Source organism: Heliangelus exortis, chromosome 7, assembly GCF_036169615.1.
Source record: "Heliangelus exortis chromosome 7, bHelExo1.hap1, whole genome shotgun sequence".
Lineage (NCBI taxonomy): Eukaryota > Metazoa > Chordata > Aves > Apodiformes > Trochilidae > Heliangelus > Heliangelus exortis.
In genome coordinates this window covers 9,676,960-9,697,405 of record NC_092428.1, presented here as the reverse complement: position 1 = coordinate 9,697,405, position 20,446 = coordinate 9,676,960, and the positions used below count along the sequence as shown (strand labels likewise).

At 35.6% G+C, this 20,446-nt stretch overlaps 1 protein-coding gene across 1 annotated transcript in view; it reads left to right on the top strand.

The window, feature by feature from the left end:
• Positions 1 to 16,550, top strand: part of TNKS2 (tankyrase 2) — a 28,700-nt gene extending 12,150 nt beyond the window's left edge. Inside the window, exons 8-27 of the mRNA XM_071748724.1 lie at positions 143 to 329; positions 1,272 to 1,393; positions 1,906 to 1,997; positions 2,090 to 2,168; positions 3,181 to 3,352; positions 3,974 to 4,053; positions 4,457 to 4,602; positions 4,988 to 5,153; positions 5,431 to 5,650; positions 6,053 to 6,162; positions 6,884 to 7,072; positions 7,833 to 8,085; positions 8,693 to 8,775; positions 9,277 to 9,397; positions 10,529 to 10,626; positions 10,868 to 10,942; positions 11,988 to 12,093; positions 13,178 to 13,364; positions 13,898 to 14,054; positions 14,327 to 16,550. Coding sequence (XP_071604825.1) covers positions 143 to 329; positions 1,272 to 1,393; positions 1,906 to 1,997; positions 2,090 to 2,168; positions 3,181 to 3,352; positions 3,974 to 4,053; positions 4,457 to 4,602; positions 4,988 to 5,153; positions 5,431 to 5,650; positions 6,053 to 6,162; positions 6,884 to 7,072; positions 7,833 to 8,085; positions 8,693 to 8,775; positions 9,277 to 9,397; positions 10,529 to 10,626; positions 10,868 to 10,942; positions 11,988 to 12,093; positions 13,178 to 13,364; positions 13,898 to 14,054; positions 14,327 to 14,389 — 2,706 coding nt within the window. The 3' untranslated portion in view covers positions 14,390 to 16,550. The remainder of the gene's footprint in view (positions 1 to 142; positions 330 to 1,271; positions 1,394 to 1,905; positions 1,998 to 2,089; positions 2,169 to 3,180; positions 3,353 to 3,973; positions 4,054 to 4,456; positions 4,603 to 4,987; positions 5,154 to 5,430; positions 5,651 to 6,052; positions 6,163 to 6,883; positions 7,073 to 7,832; positions 8,086 to 8,692; positions 8,776 to 9,276; positions 9,398 to 10,528; positions 10,627 to 10,867; positions 10,943 to 11,987; positions 12,094 to 13,177; positions 13,365 to 13,897; positions 14,055 to 14,326) is intronic.
• Positions 16,551 to 20,446: the final 3,896 nt, after the last annotated feature.

The following is a 20,446-nucleotide window of genomic DNA, read 5'->3' as shown; positions in this document are numbered from 1 at the left end:
TTGATGTCTGGAATATGTCTTGGATACAGTTTGCATAGAAAAAATTGATTTTTATTTTAACAGTCTACTGCATTGAAACTAATGTCAGAAGTCTTTTCTAATGATCTGGTTTTTATATTGCATCTTTTTTACCCTTTTCAAGCATGGAGCATGTGTGAATGCAATGGATCTGTGGCAATTCACCCCTCTGCATGAAGCAGCTTCTAAGAACAGGGTGGAAGTATGTTCTCTTTTGTTAAGTTATGGTGCTGACCCAACACTGTTGAATTGTCACAACAAAAGCACCATTGACTTGGCTCCAACACCCCAATTAAAAGAACGATTAGCATGTGAGTATAAAGTGAGATCAGCTCTACAGTTACATATTGTAATATGTGTACTTAGGTTCCCTAGATAGTGATCTGCCATAAATCAGATTTAGAAAATACTATCACGTTCCAAGCAATTGTGCAATGTTGGACAGTATATTTCACTGCTTAGAATTTGAGATTGCTAGATTTTCTTAACATAGGTATTTAAAACAAGTTTATTGTGAGGTTTTTTTTTTTTGTCACATGGTTGTGATGGGTTTTGTAGCTTTTATTCCTGGAATACATGCCCTTCCTCATGACCTTGCCAGGACACTTTCATTATCTGTACTTGCTCCTGTCGTTGCATCAAGGCTTTTGAAATACTCATTTTTATTCCACTATATTTTGTTTGAAAAAAGGCATAACTGTTTAGAATGATTAATGTGTTTTGAGTATGCTACAACTGCTGAAATTTCATAGAAGGTGCTGAAAGGCATTGGGTTTTGGCATTGTTTTTTTTTAAGTCCAGCAAATTTAAGAAGTTGAGAAAAATTCCATCAAATTCTGTCCTTCATTGGTCAATCAATAACTTTCTGCCATAAAATTATACAAAAATTATCGGTAAATACTACATCAGACTTCTGAAATGGTTTTCCAAAGACAGGTTAAAAGTAGAGATTTAAATATGTTCTTAATTGGTACATATGCAAATATTGAAACCTAGAACAGTGGTTTGTGAAATACATCTTGTTCAGCCAGTTTGGATGCCTCTGACTTTGGTTTAGAAACAAAGCACATTCCTGTAGTGTTCTGACTTAGCCAACAAGTTCTGTCAAGTGCTGTAAAAGCCTATTGTGAGCTGGAAATGTCTGCACTGTGGTCTGCTAAACAAACTGAGTATTTTTATCTATCTGGAAAAAAAAATCCTTAATCATTCTTGAGTTAAGGAGTGTAACCTTCTGGTATGTATTCTTTTTAAAGATGAATTCAAAGGTCACTCACTGCTCCAGGCTGCAAGAGAATCAGATGTAGCTCGAATAAAGAAACATCTTTCTTTGGAGACAGTGAACTTCAAGCATCCTCAAACGCATGAGACAGCTCTGGTAATATTATTAATTATTTTGCCTAAATTTTGTCTGACATAAACAAAATAGGTAACGCTTTAGAACGAAAAATTCCATTGTCAAACACTGAATTCAGAGCCACGTCAAATATCCAGTGTCTAGGTAAATAACATTTAGAAATATTTTTTGTTCTTAAGGTTAATGTTAAAATGAATTTTAATTGCCTGTTTAATTTAGGGTGTCTAATATACCAGTTGTCTTCCTCTGTAGAATAGTCTTGCTTAAGCAACAGCAAGCTTCCTGTATTTGCTTTGTTAGTAAAGCTCAAAGATTTCCAGCAATTACTGGAGAGGAAGCTCTGGAAAATACTAGAGTAAATTCAAAAGCCCATGTGGAATCTCCTGAATTAATAAGCTTCTACATGTTTGTTGTTTGGGTTTTTTTCTGTTGACTGTGCACACAGACAGCTCTTTACTGTCAGCTGATCAGCAAGCAGTAAAGCCTGTATATTGCTAGCTAGTTGTTAATGCTACAATTTCTTATGTTTTTAGCACTGTGCTGCTGCATCTCCATATCCTAAGAGAAAACAAGTATGTGAATTGCTGCTGAGGAAAGGAGCCAACATCAATGAAAAAACAAAAGAGTGAGTGGTTACAAACGAATACTCCTAAGGGTTTGTTTAGAAGGTTTAGCAAAATACATATTTAATTACTTTCTTTTTTTTTTTTTTTGCAGCTTCTTGACTCCTCTGCATGTGGCATCAGAAAAGGCTCATAATGATGTTGTTGAGGTAGTTGTGAAACATGAAGCTAAGGTATGAGTTACTATTCATATGGGGTTTTCTGTTGAGTTTTGCCTGTTATATAGATTTTCACAGTGTGACGATGGACTGATGAGGAGACAGACTTTTTAGAAATAATTTATTTTGGAAGGTTGTAATTTTGTGCACTTAAGACATAGGCCATCAATCCATCAGTACAACAGTGCATGCATCATTGTTTTGGTCCTATTTTATAAAAAATGCAGATGTAAGTCTTGTTACCTGGAAACCTGTAGAGTGTCCTGTTCAGTGCCTTGTCCAGCAGTAGTACTGAAATATTAAGGAGAAGAAAAAAAGTAAGGGATGTTTATGAAGAACAAGAAACTAGACTGAACTGTGAAACAGGTAGATTTTACATGATGTTATGTGCAACAAAAATTACACTGAAGGCAAAACATTAAATCATAACTCAGTGTTTAGTTTTAATTTCCACAAAAAGAAAAACTGAAGATACTCTCTGTAATACTTGAATCTCCCAGAGTAGGAGTTGATTATCTCTCTCATGAAAATGTGATTACACCTTTACTGATGTGAAATGTCCAAAACTATGATCAAAAGTAGAGGAATAGTAGGGAAGACAAGTAAACTTCGGGTGCAGATTATTAAGTTGTAAAATACAATTGACTGAAGCACATAGGAAGTCCTCAAGCTAAAAAAACACAGTAAGTGAATGCAGGTAAAAGTTGTTCTACAAATTTGACTGAGGATTTGTGTCGCCATGAGTGAAATAATGGCTGCCTTCTGTATCTGGTAGAATCACTGTAACTGTATACTCTGGATTATTCACATGCCTCTAAAAGGGGCCTGTTCTTCCTCAGTAACTGTAGTTATAACTTGATGCTTTTGTTTAATTTTTATATTTTAAAATGTCATGACCTTTGGAAATACTCTGAATATGTTCTTTTAATTAAAGGAAGAAGAATACTTCTGAAAATCTCCCATTCAGCAGTGAAGACAGCTTTAATATTAAGTGTTGATGGTGGTATTTATTGTCTGTTGCTTTTAGGTTAATGCACTAGATCATCTTGGCCAGACCTCCCTTCATAGAGCAGCATATTGTGGTCATCTTCAGACATGCAGATTGCTATTGAGTTCTGGATGTGATCCTTCCATTGTGTCTCTGCAGGGCTTTACAGCCTTACAAATGGGGACAGAAAGTGTGCAACAGCTCCTACAAGGTACAGCTGATCTCTTCAAGATGCACTTGTGAAGTAATGTAGTGCTTCATTTTACTTGCCATTTCAAGTGCTGACAAAAAATAACAGCGAACACAAGCACATAGCAAAGCTTAGTTTCTACACAGATTGCCAGAGATGCTCAGAGTGTTATTTAGTGTAGCCACTTGGAATCATTTTGGAAAAATGCTGACGTAGGAAGAAGAAATCTTGCAAGTAGAGAATAAGTTTCATAAGCAGAAAACAGCTCCTTTGCATTTGTAAGCAGAGACAACAGAGTGCATGTATTTTTAAGAGTAAGGTTTAGACATTATACATATAAGTAAGTTTCTTTACATAGTCTTAATTCTAAAACTGAAATAAGAATGTGTAACTGGTTCCACTGTACTTCAAAATGAGTAGGAAATATGCTGCTGAAGACAGCTTTGCAAAGACTGTTAGAGCTCATAGCTACCGTTGTAAGATAGTAGTTAAGATAGTAAGAAAAGACAAAACTTGTATATAGTTTGTTACCTTTTTAAGGGAAATCTTTGAAATACTCAAAATTTTATTTCCTGTCCCAGCAAATTCCTTCAGCTACATACACTTACTTGCCTGTGATGCAACCTCATTTATTTTTTGCAGAAGGTCTCCCATTAGGTAATTCCGATGCAGATCGACAGTTGCTGGAGGCTGCAAAGGCTGGAGATGTGGATACTGTGAAAGTAAGAGTAAAACTGTCCTAAAAATAAGAGGAAATTATATCCTAAACTGTCAATTTCTCAAAGTAAACTATCAAAGAGCCCTTCACTGACTGCTTTAGATCTCTGTCCTAAAACCTTTGTATTGCATAAATACTACAGATGACAAAATGTAATGTTCACCATCTCCAAAATTTTGTCTTATAAAAAGCATAAGAAGTCATAGGTGTGAATTTGGGAAGAAGATGTATTTAATTACTTTTTTTCTAGAGATACAGCCTGTGAAAAGTAAAGGTTTTATGTAAAAATGAAGAAGTAAACTTGAGTTTTTAGGAAAACAGTTTATCAAAATTAGATGTGTATAAGAGCATTACTAAAATATGTACCCATATATATTGATGTATGTTTTGTTTTGCGAATTTCACAGAAACTATGTACAGTTCAAAGTGTGAACTGCAGAGATATTGAAGGACGTCAGTCTACACCACTTCATTTTGCAGCTGGTTATAATAGGGTATCTGTTGTTGAATATCTTCTTCAGCATGGAGCAGATGTACACGCAAAAGATAAGGGGTAAATACTCAAATGTGTATTTTTCTTGACAATTATAAATGCTGGTATCTGTCAGCTCTTGAACATTGGTAGCTAATAAGCATTTTTCATTATTATTATTCTCATGGAAAGCTCTATTAGAAGGAGGATGTTCAGAATATCCACAAAAGCATTTTGCAGTACTTGAAACTAGAGTGTCAAGAATTTCTCTGGCCCTGTGTCACTGCTAATGACATTTTTATCAATTCGACAGTAGATACTCCCACTATATTAGACTATTGTGAATATTTTGTTAAAGAAGTTTCTTATGGATTGATTGTTGAAAGTGAATTGTGTTTTTAAGTTTTTATCACTTTGTGAAAGAAGACCCAGTACATAAAGAGAATTTTTCTCTCTTTGTTTCCAGAGGACTTGTCCCTTTACATAATGCATGCTCATATGGTCACTATGAAGTTGCAGAATTGCTGGTTAAACACGGTGCAGTTGTCAATGTAGCTGACTTGTGGAAATTCACTCCTTTGCATGAAGCTGCAGCAAAAGGAAAATACGAGATTTGCAAACTCCTGTTACAGGTATGGAGAGGTTGCTGGAGAGAGGTTGCTTGCTTTCTTGGACTCTTCTGAGAAATTTATTTGTGTTTTGTGGCTTCTAGATGATTGAAGTTAAATGTTTATTTTCAGTAAAAGAGATACTACTAGCAACTTGTCCTTTCTTACACAGTAAATGGAAGGCTTTCTCTGAAGGACTTTAGTATGTGTCAGAATATTTGCTCAGTAGGGGATAAGATGCCTTAGATACAGTGTGTTTTATTCTGCTTTTGTACTTAACAGCTGTCTTTGATGTTTCCAGCATGGAGCTGACCCTACAAAGAAAAACAGAGATGGAAATACTCCTCTAGACCTTGTTAAAGATGGTGATACTGATATTCAAGACCTACTTAGAGGAGATGCAGCTCTACTAGATGCTGCAAAGAAAGGTTGTTTGGCCCGAGTCAAAAAACTGTGCTCACCTGACAATGTCAACTGTCGGGACACGCAAGGGCGGCATTCAACACCACTACACTTAGCAGGTCAGTGTTTTAATTAACTAGTTTGATCAGATCATTCATTGCTCTGTGGCTGAATTTTTTATGTTTAAGCAAGTGCAGTCTCAAGCTAGAGGATTCCATGTTTTCACTCTTAAAAAATTAATTAGTATTATATGCGTATTAATTTTATGTTCTTCTAAACTCATTCACTCTAATGACTTTCTCTGTAGGCAAAGAGGATCTTTTATTGTTTATTGGCAGAGGTTTTAAAACCAAATACTCTTAAATAGAGTGAAAAGGTCTTCACTAATAAATAATGCACTGTCTTCACTGGGACTGACAACTTTCAACTAATATAAATGAATTATTACTTCACTAAAGCCTGTTGAGGATTATTTCTTTTTTATTATGTTCTATTTATTCTGTACTTCTGCAACCTTCCAGCTGGTTACAACAATTTGGAGGTTGCAGAATACCTGTTACAGCATGGAGCAGATGTGAATGCACAGGATAAAGGAGGTTTGATTCCTCTGCATAATGCAGCATCTTACGGGGTAAATATCTCAAACTTTCTGGGGCTTTATTTTTTTTAAAGATAAATAAATAAAAGTGATACGTTTCATTGGCAGCATTTTGAGTCAATACTTTCCAGAAAACTTTTGCCAGTGAGTTATAATGTAATCTTATTTGTAAAATGTAAAAAAAAAAATAATTTATGATAGTCAGCTTACTGTATAGGTGGAAACACTTTGGAATTTGTAAAGTCATGGTTGGAGTTCACAGAATTGAGTTTTGTGAACATGACTGCTCAGAAAGCCAGCAGCCTGAAAGGTTTTCCAAAATATACTTATCTCTGTTGGTCCAATTTTATCAGTAAGATCCCATCTTCACTTATTTGGCTGGTGTTGAGACACTGATTGATTGTTTTTGTGGGCTTTCTGGATCTTTGTGCTTGGATCAAGTTTTTAATCAAAATAGTTGGAGTGCTTAACAATCTGGAAGTTCAAATTCAAGCTGTTTTCCTTCAGTTTCCTCCTGGATTCACAATTCTATTATAGTCTGTGCTTTTTGCACAAGTGAAGCAATATTAATGTTTTACTGGTGTGTTAAAGGTGAGGAACAAAACACCGTGTTTTAATACTTTTTAAATTCATAATTAGAAAGTAAACTTATTGTTAGAAAATTCATAAGGAGGAGTACAGAGACATACGAGTAATAGTTCTCAGTTTAAGACACTGTGATACCTTGGAAATTAACAGGTATTTTATTTTCCAGCATGTGGATGTAGCAGCTTTACTTATAAAGTATAATGCATGCGTGAATGCTACGGACAAATGGGCTTTCACACCTCTGCATGAAGCAGCCCAGAAAGGAAGGACACAGCTTTGTGCCTTGTTACTGGCACATGGGGCTGATCCTACTCTGAAGAACCAAGAAGGACAAACACCATTGGACCTGGTCACTGTAAGTGATGGAACTTTGCTTGGGAAATCTGTACTTACCAGCAATTTGTGGCAGCCTGATTAAATACTATGCTTTTTTAAAAAATAGAAATATGATAACTTTTGCAAATTTTAAGTGTCTTTAGTGTTTGTACATGCCTTGTAAGCAAAGCTCATAAAGCTTTTATAAACCTTTAAATATTTCCTTGCTCAAGGTTTCTTTTTTCAAGATAGAGTGAGCGGAAAAAAAAAACCAACATCAAACCCAGTACTTACAGTTTGCTTACACTAATTTGGTACTAATAGTTAATGAACACAAAAATTGCTACAATAAAATTTAAGCAAATTTTGTAGCAACGTAAGCATAGGAAAATATCTGGCTGTTAAGTTTTTGGGTGGGTTTTTTCACAGAGTTCTATGTTACAATCCAAAGCTACACTCAGAGTAGTTGTTTTGTTTCATAAAATCTTGTTGCCAGTAGAAGCTTTCATTCATTTTTTGTAGAAAATGAATTCTGCTTAACTGTCCTTGAAGTTTTTTAGAAATACTGAAAATAATTGAAAATGTATCTAATTATAATTGTTATTAAGCAACATTTTATATTTTTGTATATGCTGTTGGCATAAAAGGCCATTTGTAAACTGCATTGTAAAACGAATATTTTTCCAATATGAGTTAAGGTATTTTGCAGTATTCTCAGCAAGTCTGGCATTATGATAATGCATTCTAGGAAAAAAAGTTGTGTAAGCTTTCCTCTGTTTAATAAGCTTTCTGCTATTTAGGCAGATGATGTCAGCGCATTATTGACAGCAGCAATGCCTCCTTCCGCCTTACCGACCTGCTACAAACCTCAGGTTATAAGTGTGTCTCAGACTACAGGTTCTACAGCTGATTCCCTGTCTTCTGTTCCATCCAGTCCATCCAGTTTGTCTGCTGCAAGTAGTCTTGACAACTTGTCTGGTAGTTTTTCTGAGCTTCCTTCTGTTGTTAGTACAAACAGTACAGAGGGAGCTACTGTTCTGGAGAAAAAAGAAGGTAAGGCTTTTGCAGTTAGGAATTAATAACATTTTCTACTTTATGGTTAAAAAAAAAAGGCTGTACGAGTGTGAAGTTTTCCACACATGAACACAGTTACTAAGATATATACAGAATCTTTATTCCTTATGATGTCACCAACAAGGAACAGTAGTCTAAAACAGTATTGTAGTGTAAGATTTTAGCACTTTCCTCTTCTAGAATCTTTAACATGTTCATTTTTTTGCTGTACAGAACCAAGATGGTGATTTTTGTTGTAAATGCCACAGTATTTTACTTCAAGCTTTATCTAATTTCCAAGAGGCTATCAGATATCCTGAAAAGGTTACTTCTGTAATGTTTTAGTTCTCAAAGTATTTTCTGTTTGAACATGCACTTCTGGTAGCTAGTTAGTTACTTTGGGAAAATAAAGAGACTGCTTATAGAAATCTCAGAGTAAACTTAAGTAGTAGCTGCCAGTGATTAGTACTACAGATACTAGTTCCCCATTTTGAGAAGATTGGGATTTTCTGTCTCTCTTGTTATTGCCACAGATAGTGTGAGATATGTATGCTTTATTTTACAATACATGTATGAATGTTCATTGTGAATTTTTCTTCTTACCCAGTTTCAGGTGTGGATTTTAGCATAAATCAGTTTGTGCGGAACCTTGGCCTTGAACATCTAATTGACATATTTGAGAGAGAACAGGTAAGTAGCTGTATTTGTTTCCAGATGCTCAGCTAGAAAGCAATCTGAGAATAACTTAATCAGACAGATTTAAAATTATTGAATGTCAAAATGAGTGGAATAAAGGATGCAAGTGTATATATAAAGGAATGGGGGCAATAATGTTTATGTCAGTTTGAGAGTGAAGGCATGTCCCAGTGGTATAGATGGTGGAGTATATAAGTATTCAGGTTAGATTAGTAATTTCTGGTTTTGTTTCTGTTGGCTTGAATCCATCTAGAAAATTGTATTTCTCAATCAGAATCATGATCCTTGCAGGCAATACAAGATACATGATTGCAGTTTGTAGCATATTTATTTAAAGAAGAAAGTGTGGAGAAAGCATTTGAGTAAAAGTGTGATGTTTGTAGTCTTTACACACTTGCATTTTATCTCAACCATTGTGAGGAGTATTCTTACTGTAATTGTCATCTGTTCTAGCCTGCTTATGGTGTACAAAAAACGGTGTTGCTTTCATTATAGATAACACTGGATGTATTGGTCGAAATGGGACACAAAGAATTGAAGGAAATTGGAATTAATGCTTATGGCCATAGGCATAAGATCATTAAAGGAGTTGAAAGACTCATTTCTGGACAACAAGGTATATACTTGTTTCAAATTGTTATGGAACCCTGTAATATTTTTATAATGCATTATATTATTCCAGAATTTATCTCATTAGGAAGAATTTATAAAAAAACTTATCCTATAAAATGACACTTCAAATGCATTCTGACTTGAAACATGAGTGGATTACTGTGACTCTTGCCTTCCAGTTCTCCAATATTATTTTCCTTTGTGATCACTGTTTTGTGTTTACTTAAAGTATAGATCTTGTACAAAATGTAAGCTTTTTGAGGTAGGAAATATTTATTTTTAGTGGAGCAATGTAGAGAGCAGAGGGCATTTTCCATTGATAGGATAGGGCATGTTAGGTACTGTTCCATTTGATTCTGCAAAAGAATACTGTATTTCTTCTCTCATAAAGCCTGCTGAAATTCTGACATACAGCTTTCTTTTTAAAAATGCAGTTGGCTTCCAGTGAACCAAAATGAGCATAATTGCTTTGTTTAACAGCTTCAGCTTTTATTGAAGTTTACCCTGAAGCTTCTTTATTCATGCAGTAGTACACTTCATTTAACTATGGATTCATAAGAGACAAAAAAATAGAAACTTTTCTCTCCTTGTCTCACTGAAACATTGCTTGCTATTGTTTTGCTGTGTTTCATAGAATGAATGAACTTACTGGAATTGGTAGGATTATTTTTTCTCCTCTTGAGACACCATCTGTGAATTGTCATTCTAAAATCCGAACTCCATAGTAATACGAAAGTCACTATCACAAGCTCTAAAATTATTTTGTGCTGTGTAACACTGTCTTAACCAACCCTTAAAATAATCCTTTCTCCAGTATTGAAATATTTAAGCAAATCTTCATAATTTTTTTTTAACTTTCAGATAGTTTTTGACAGGTTCAGTGAGTGCTTTGGGTAGAATTTATTTTCAGGATGTCATTCCAGCCTCATGTCCTGTTTGCATTTTAAGTTTACACAACCAATAAGTCAAAGTAATTGGTAATCACAGTCTTGCTTAGTAGCTAACCTTTTAATCTTGTTAACTGACTGAGTTAGCTTGTCCTTTGAAAATGTAAAATCATTTACTGGTTATCATTCCTAATCAACAGTCTCAAAGGGGTTTCTGAAACTGTTCGTGTATTTTGTTATATTCGTAGGACTTAATCCATACCTGACTCTAAATACATCCGGTAGTGGAACAATTCTTATAGATCTTTCCACTGAAGATAAGGAATTCCAATCTGTAGAAGAAGAGGTATGACTTTCTTTGTAGTCTCTAGTAGATTTGTAATTTCTCTTAAAGTGGACAATTACTATTATTAGACAATTTAACAATGTAATAATTATTTCTAAGCCTAAGAAAAACTTGGATAAAATCATCTTGTACAATTTTTTTTTTTAATTATTTAAGATGGTATTATTTGACTGTGTAAAGGATACGTGTTCTAAATGCCTTCTGAAGCAAAGTGATCCTCCTTAAAATTCTCAATTTTCAGATGCAGAGTACGGTCCGAGAGCACAGAGATGGAGGACATGCTGGTGGAGTCTTCAACAGATACAACATCTTAAAGGTAGCTGTTCCATTTTTATGGTCTATGGTTACGCTTTCAGAATTTTCACTGAAAATAAAATGCTCTTAAAATGTTCTACATTTGTTTGTTGAGTTCCCTAATGTGATGAGATGTGCCATTCTGAGATATACACAGGAAAAAATTCTGTCTTTCTGGGAAATACATACAAATAATAAGGTGATGTGGAAAAAAATGCTCATGGTTCATAGACATTAAGAAATTTTGTGAGAAATTAACACCTCAGAAAAGTGCATAATGTTTGAAGAAAGAGAAAAGGGAAACAAAGGATGATTTCAGTTAACAGGAGAAAAAATAACAGGAACTGAAAGCAAAACTCTTGAAGCATGGAAGTAAGGGTGTACCTATTTTGGATTCCCGTAAGGCCAAAGCTTAGAACACAAGGTAGTAGACAAGCTTGCAGTGAATGATTTAGTGGGGTTTTGGTTTGCATTCATATTTTTTTCACCCTGAAGAAACAATAATTTTGATTAATTTTAAAGATTATTATTTGCAAGTAAGTAATGCTAAATAGTACTAATTATAAACTGAATTACAGTTTCTCTGGTGAAATAAATCTGCTCCATCTAAATACATACATCTTTGCCAATGTTCAGCATACCCCTGGAGAGAGTACATAATTTAATTCAAGTGTTCTGGAATCTTCATGGAAGACACTTCCCAATATATAGATGATTTTTTTACTAATGGTTTGTCATCAAGCTATGTTTGGAGAGATACTTAAGTAGGATTGTGACTAAGCCTGCTGAATTTAATTTAGGAAGTATTGCTTAGGAGATATTTAAAATTAATGGATTCTTAGTTAAGAAATTAATTGTGATTTACTGACGTTATGCTACAACAATTAACTTCTGCAGGGTAAATTAGGGAATTGGTGTTTCATTCTGTTTTAAAAAAATATATTCTTCTTTGAGTGGCAGTTTAGACTAAGTGTACTGTGGCATTATCTTCTATATGTTAAATGTCTGTCAAGTAAAGCAAACTAGTTTTCAGTTTCAGGATGGAACTTTTCATTTTGATATTTCAGATTCAGAAAGTGTGCAACAAAAAACTATGGGAAAGATACACTCACAGAAGGAAAGAAGTCTCTGAAGAGAATCATAACCATGCTAATGAAAGGATGCTGTTTCATGGTGAGATTGAAATGTACCTTATGAACTTGTTACATCATCAGTGCTTTTTAGTTGAGGGTTCCTACTGGCTCAAAGCAAATTTTCTCAGTGGAAATACTAGGTTTTGTGTGTTTTATATTAACAGGTTTTTGTATGTGTCACGATGGGACATATAACAAACTTAATTTTTCTTCTGAAATTTACAACTTTGTCTCTCCCCAGTAGCCTCCTAATGGAATGATTTGTCTTTAAAGAAAAATCTTTTAAATTAGTCAGATAATAAAATTCTCTCTGGAACAAACCAGTTGATGACTTATGAGGGTTCTAATTTATGTATTATTTTTAGAACTTTTTAAAAGATTTTTATAGGCATTAGCATATGTATTTGTACATGTATGCCAGTGGCAGAAGATGAAGAGAGTTGTCGTAGGTTTTTCTCATTCTCATCTGCAGTGTTCTTCTGCTTCATATAAAGTTTTATCATCTTTGATAAAAGATATGCAATTATTTTCACTAATTCCCAAGGTAACTGAAATTACATCTCTTAGATCAGCTTTTCTTTAAAGGTGTTTTCATATTTATATATAAAGTACTGTTACAAAAATGCTTCCTAAAAAAACCCTGCGTTTTTTGTGGAAATCAGTGGGTACCACGTGCCTCAAGATGCAGAATCCAACCATTTTGAAAAGATTATTCTTTAAGGCTAAATTTTATGACCCTTACAAATAAAGAAATACTGGTTTATGTTTCTTGCTTTTGAGATGCAGTCTGCTTAGTGTTAGGAAGAAGATAGGATTTGTGTAGCAATGCATTCAAAGAATATTGGTTAGAAGGAAGCTGTGCCAAAGAGAATGAAGAATCACAGAGCCTTCTCTTGCAGCAACAGTTATCTCAGATAATGTCCTTTGTTAATCTTTGTTTAAAATGTGCACTTACCAGCTGCTGTCCTTTGTATAACGTGTCTAGCAAATTTGAGATCACTTTCTGGAGACTGCATTTCTTATTTGTGTGGGAAAACTGTACAAAAAGTTGAGGAATTGATGGCTGAATTATGACACACAAAAATATCCTTATATACCGTATTTTCAATATTGCTTTATTTTAGGCTCTCCTTTTGTGAATGCAATCATTCACAAAGGCTTTGATGAGAGACACGCCTATATAGGCGGCATGTTTGGAGCTGGAATTTATTTTGCTGAAAACTCTTCCAAAAGCAATCAATATGTGTATGGAATTGGAGGTGGCACTGGATGTCCAGTTCACAAAGATAGATCTTGCTATGTTTGCCACAGGTAAGTCAATCAAAAGAACCTGATTTTTGCCTTAGTGTACCTTGTTATAAACCATCAGTAGTCACTGAAGAAAGATTTACTTGGCAACCAATCCATCTCAGTGCTGTCTTACTAGCTGAGCCTAATAGAGACTTTCAGAAAACTTTGATATTTCAGTATGAAGAACCTTGAACTATCTTCAGTGCATTTAACCAAACCTTTGCCCTTAATTTATTGTAAAAAGTTTAGGTTTGGGGGTTTTTTTGGTTTTAAAAAAACAAAAAGGTAGTGACAATCTGAATACATTAAGCATGCTGTTTCAAGTAAATAAGATAAATGTTTTCCATTGTTATTACAAACCCTTTCCTCAGCCTAAAGAGCTTTTCCAAAGGGAGTCTAACTTCTGTTCTTCAAAATGTAACTTCAGAATTTTGTGAACTACAAAGAGTGACTAAAGTGGCTTCAAAGTTCCACTTTTCTCCTCAACTAAATGTTCCAAATTATGAATGCTTCACAAGCATTTTGTATTCATGGGCCTTTTTCCTTTGTAACAGGCAACTGCTGTTCTGTCGTGTAACACTGGGCAAGTCTTTCCTGCAGTTCAGTGCTATGAAAATGGCTCATTCTCCCCCAGGACATCACTCAGTTACTGGACGACCCAGTGTAAATGGATTGGCATTGGCAGAATATGTCATCTATAGAGGAGAGCAGGTAAATAACTTTTTGGTTCGGCTTTTCAACTTTTATTTTAAAGGCATGTAATGTGTTGGGGTTTTTTTGTTACTACTGAGTTGCTAGGACTTGCTTTTGTCTTAAAACTGTTGCAGGTGAAAGGATCCATGTTTCCTGGATGCTCCAGGAATTCTACCTTTGACATTTTCCTCTCTTTTCTTTGGTACAAATAACTCTTTCCTTTCTCTAGCAAATAATTGTGAATTTATCCAGAAAATTAAATCATACTAAGGAATGTGTAACTCTTCCAGGCTTATCCCGAATACTTGATTACTTATCAGATCATGAAACCTGAAGCCACCACTGAAGGTTGAGACAAATTACTCGTGGGAAACCATCAGACTTCGGATGCAAAGATACCAGTGACTGCCATCCTGTTATTTAGAAGTTGTTGAAAATCTTTCATCCACAGGTGGTGTGGTAGCAAATGTGAACAAAATATACCAATTTTAACTTTATAAAGCTTTAATATGTACAGTATGTTTTTCTAAAATTTCAGAAATGTCCTCTTTTTCAGCACTTTAACAGATACCATTCCAGGCATAAACTGGGGTTTGGCTGTACTAAATTATAAACAAAAAATTGAAACAATGGTTTTATATAGTACCACATTAAAATCTAACAGAAATTGTAATGCTCTATACAGGAACTCATTTTACTAATATTGTGTTCTTTAAAACACTGCATTTACACTGAAAATGTTTTCATTTGTAAAACTGTAAATAAGAGCTTTTGTACTAGCCTGGTATTTATTTACATTGCTTTGTAATATAAGTGTTTGAGAACTGCAGCCTTGTACAAAATGTTTTTTTCCAGATGTTGGTTTGTTCATCTTTGTTCATCAATCATGTTTTCGCATGCACGATAGATTTGAAAAGCCGTTTTTTTTTCAGGTCTACCACTTACTTGTGAGAGTGAAAGCAAATTTTATCTGGAGAGGTATAGAAATACCAATTTCATATTGAATACACAAATTTTTGTTTTGTGTTTTTAATTTATAAAATACACATTCCTGAGAATGATGGTCTATGAAAATAGAATGTTCCAGCTGAATCCTAAAGTGTTTTTTGACCTACTTCCTAGAGTTGCATATTTTGTTTCTGTAAAATGTCTTCTGAAGTCTTTTATTTAACTATAGGTATAGTTAACCTGTATCCTCACTTCAAGGCTAGTAAACCTTGCAAGTTACAGTTTTAGTGAATTATTTTCTTTGAATGTAGTTGGAAAATTAACCTCAAGGAGGTCTTTCTTGAGTTCCTCTTGCTTACATTTAAGCCAGGAAGTTAAATAGCTTATTCCTAATATGAGGGCAAACAACTTGGCCTTTTTTTGTATGCTTATTTTGGTAAATAATTCTACCTGTTGGTGCCCTCAGGATATGAGTATTGTGAGGTGTAAATGTCAAAAAGCATCCTGTCATCTCCTGTGTTTCTTCCACGTTAATGTTCAAGCTGTAGTTGAAGCGGGTGTGTAAAAGTGTGGTTATCTGCAGTGCTTTTGGCTGAGTGCAACTGGTCGGGGTGCAAGGTTTAAGCTGTGCTCAAGCAGTTGAGCAAGGAGCATGTAAGTGGGATGAGCACCTCTTCCACAGCAGCAGCTGCTTTCAGTTGCCCTGGTGTGGAGGATGAGTACAAAAAGTACAACCCCAGGTTGCAGTTTCATTCAGAGTTACTGAATGCACCGATCAGGTCAGTCAGCCCTGTCGTAGCTCTTGTGTATTCTGCTTCTCTCCCACCTGCAGTTTTTACCTACATATTTCAAAAGTATGTAAATACAAATTATTGTTCATTTGGGGTTAAAGTGGTTAGGAGTGTATTTTAGTTGTTTTCTATTCTACATACAGGACACTGTCCTAGAGACAATTTGTTAGCAGGGCATGTTGTCATAGCCATGGTTTTAAATGTAGTAACTGGTCAAGATAATGAAATCGTCTTGCTGATGTGGTGGATATGTGGTGATGCTCTGTGTAAAAATGTATTGAACCTTACCCAGTTATGCAGGGAATCTGAATCACAAGATTGCATAGCTCTTGCAGAAAGTAATATTGGCTATGAATACAAAAAGCTTTGATTTTTAGGTACTTTCTCCCAGCATGTTGCCTGTTCCTTAGGTATGGTAATGCTGGAATTGGTGTTCATGCAAAACCTGTTACATTTGAAACTTTATTGTTATTGCTAAAATACTTCATTCTGTATGAATGATCACTTAATGTCTTGTAAAATACTGTGGTATGATAGCATTTAAAGTGGTACCACAATGTTGGTTTTGTCTAGGGACTTTTTGAGCTGTTTTTTTTGCATGACATACCTTGCACTCTGAAGATGAAAGCTGTAATGATTTGATAATACTGACTGTTGAGGTGAACCTTTAATCTCTTGTGCAATTAGTCCTGCTTTACTCATCTTGAAGTGTCTTTTACATGTACTGTATAGCATTCCATATCCATTTAACACTAAATAAATTTATTTCACTGGTTTTCTGGTAGCATGGGAGTAATTACAGCTGTAGGATGTCAACCCATTGGTTTAAATGTAAGCATGCACAACACTATTAACAAACTACATCGTAAGAGAGGAAATTAATTGCATTAAATAGAAAAGCTTTTAATATGGATGAAAACTGTAAATATTGTGGAAAGTTGTAGTTTGGTATATAGCTAACTAACAGCTGTAGCTACTAGTGAAAACGTTTGAATCATAAATCTAGAAGTAAGCTTCAATTTATGCATTTAAAACTGCATTATATGGGTCCAAACTGAAAAAGGAAACTGCCTTACATTCATTTTGTAAAATCAAGTTTTACCTTTCAGACAGCTGCATATAGGTAGCACTATGATACATACATGAGCAACAACAGAAGTACTGCTCAGATCACTTCTAATACCACAATAAGTAAGTTATTTTTATCTCTATATGACCACTTACATGGTACGAGGTTTCCAAACCCAACTTATTTAGATGATTAAGTATATATGAGCACTAGAGGGCAGGAAAGCAAATGTTTAGTAAAATCAAGGGTGATTAGAGTACCTTGGGAGTACAACTAATAAAATTGCTTCTGAAAATTCCAGCTATCTAGGTTCTAGAAAACTAAAATATACACTTTCTATTTTTACATTAGTCTTTTCAAAACTAAGAACAAAAGCATCTACTGCAACAAGAAAATTGAAGATGTTAGGTTTTTTTCTTAAAAAGTTTACTTGTACCTCTGACCATAGTTCTCCAGAAACTAAAAAGTAATTAATTCAGACTTCTCTGCAATATATAACTGAAAAACTTAATATTATCCATACCATGCGTGTTCAAGAGGTATATTGGCACTAATTTTGAATGGAAAGAACACCTGTATAAAAGAGTTGCCACTGTATTTTCTACCCTGAATTGCCTGTTGAACGCCATGCCCTGTGTGTATACGTATGTGTGTGTAATGAGTACACACACACTTGCTCGCTCTCTCACTTGCTTTATTCACCCAGAAGCTGAGAGAAAGTTAAAATGTGACTTTTCCAGCAGACCATCATCATCATCAGTGAGAGTGCTGCAGCCAAGGAGGCATTTCTCCTTCTGCCTATCTCCTGAAGATGATGTAATGAAACCCTTTTTTTCTCTTCTGCTGGAAACAACAGCAGAATCCCACGGGCTGCTTGCATTCTGCATACCTGTAAAAGAGTATAAAGGCTTGATTTATCCTCATCAAATGCAAGAGTACAGCAAAGATAAGGAGCATGAGGCTGCCTCAGGTCTGCCCCTCTCTGATTCTGGTAGTTGTGCTTTTTGTGCATACGCTGGAGTTGCAGCAGGTGGAGATGGTGTCAGCAGGAGAAACGCTGTAGCTGAGGGTGCGTGCCTCTTCTTGGCACTTTCCAGGAAGCATAAGCAGTGGTACTGCTGAGAGTAGAGGGGCTTCTTCCCTCCTCTTGTAGCTCACTAGGTCAGAAAAAGCTACAGACAGCTAGGGCAGAATGCAAGTCAAAAAGAAAAAGCATGTAGATGACTGGTTTGATGTTAACAGGTTTTACACTAAAAAGAGGTAATGTTGGTAAGTGAGAGAAGTCAGGAGGGGAGAAAGAATAAAACAACTAATAAAAAACAATAAATAAAGACAAGTTTTGCAAGCACAGAAGAGTTAAGGTAATAATAAATAAAATAATTATCAGGAGTGGCCAAGATAATCTGGTATGTCAACTTCCCAATTTATCACAGAATCATCAGAGTTGGAAGGGACCTCTAGACACATGCTAAATGAACAGCAGTTTCTGTGAGTCTCTCTGTACCCACAGATAGCAGACAGTCAAGTATAATTTTTACTGCTGGTATTCCCTGATTCTCTATGAATGTTTAGCTACTGCATTGTCTTTTATTTTGCCTGGTTTCTTTTTTCAGCCCAACTCTGTAATATGGCAATGTGACCCGGAGTCCTGTGATAGTCACAATCATTCCAGTTTAGGTAAAAGTGAAGGTTATGCAGCTTGCTCCCAAGAAAGTCACACAAAGATACCTGCTGTGGTGCTTAAATATACACCCTGTAAAACCAAATTATCATAGAATGGTTTGGGTTGAAGGGACCTTTGAAGCTCATCTAGTCCAACCTCCTTGCAATGAGCAGGGAAATCAACTAGATGAGCCCTGTCCAACCTGACCTGGAGCATTTCCAGGATTGAGGCATCTACCACCTCTCTAGGCCACCTGGGCCAGGGTTTCACCAACCTCATTGTACAAATCAGGTTAATTCTGGTTGATACTAAAAAACCTAAATTGCAACTGGTAATTTTAAACCCTCTATTTGAGAAGGATAAAATGAATATGTATCTGTAGAGGTCTTTGATTTAGATAACTTTGCTTGATTTTAAATAGAATATTTCTATTCTTAATGTTAAATTATAAAAGTAAGAAATCATAATAAGAGCTGTTTGCCACTTTAAGTAGTTTAAATAAATAAGGAGTGTTTCCTGAGAGAAAAGCAACTGTGTCCAGTTTGTATTTCTAAGTTAGGATTCAAGAAATTAATTTGAGGAGACTTTACTGCTAATTGTTAAGATTAATCTGCATACTAACACTATGTAAGGCATGTGAGGTCTATAGCTCCATATGTGGAAAGCAGCACAAGAGAGACCACCAGTTCTGCTAATCAGTCATTCACGTTTTCCATTGTTTTCCTCTATTGTAGCAAAATGTGAGAAGCTGCTCTCGGGCCACTCAAACAATGTTTTTTATTGGTCTTTACTGAGGCATGATCAGGCACTTATGCTGAGACTGCCAGACTCGAAGAAGTGCCACTGGATGACATCTGGCAGCCTGATTTTGCTACAGATAGATTTATGAGCTGTGAAAGATGGTCAAATTAACATCTTCTGTATTCTTGGTAGGATTAGGGTTTCTGGGACATGCAGCCATTTGCATATTGCCCTGACTTACCACATTCCTATTGCATTCATGGCTCATTTTAATAGACTGGGGGGAGGGGCTTTCTCCCCTTACATATGATCATTTTTCAGTCCCTCTTGGCAGTGAGACAGCTGTGTTGGTTTAACACACCTAGCAGGAATCATACTTCTTGCCCTGACCTTTTCCAGTTACAATCTTAACGCAAACCAAGAGCAGCAGCATTAGCAGTAAGCTCTTCCACTCAGGGCAGGATGCTCTTCACTAGGGATGAGCTCTCTCACACACACACAAAGCTGAATGATTAATGCACTTCTATGAGAGCTCACAAAAGTTGTCCCTATGACTAAAAGAGAAAAGATTTGACCAAAGTTACCTGTCTACAGCTCTAGGTTTTAGCAGTCTTATTGCTAAACAGAGATGCTTTGGACATACGTTCTGTGCCATCCCTTCCCTGATGATGACATAGCCATCTGCAGGAACTGACCCAGCTGAAATCTTCCCTGTCCCAGAATGCTTCAGTCCAGACTCTTTTGCTGAGTTTGTTTGCAATGTGGCTGCATAAACACTTGCACTGACTTGAAAACATGGGCAGTGGCAAAAAGGGAGAAGGACAAGGCTGCCTCTGCCAGCTGCAGTGATGTGATGGCCAGTGTTCCACAGCCTTGTGGGCCAGCACAAGATAGCTGGGTTAATGTCACAAGCATGTAGTGAACAGGACTTCCAAGATGCATAGAAAAGAGAGAATATCTGACAAATGACCATTTCAAATTTACAAAGAGTACTTACATGTACTTCTTCAGGAAGGGATGAATTATCTTCCACACTTATCTTTGGAATTTTTTACATTCACTTTTTGCACTCACTTCCCCTCTGGTTTAATGTTGGGTGGTGCCTTCTCTACAGAGCCAATTACTTTTGCTGCAACTCATGTGTGAGGGAAATATTTTCATTAACCTCCAACAAGAAGTCTTCTCTGCTCCAGCATCT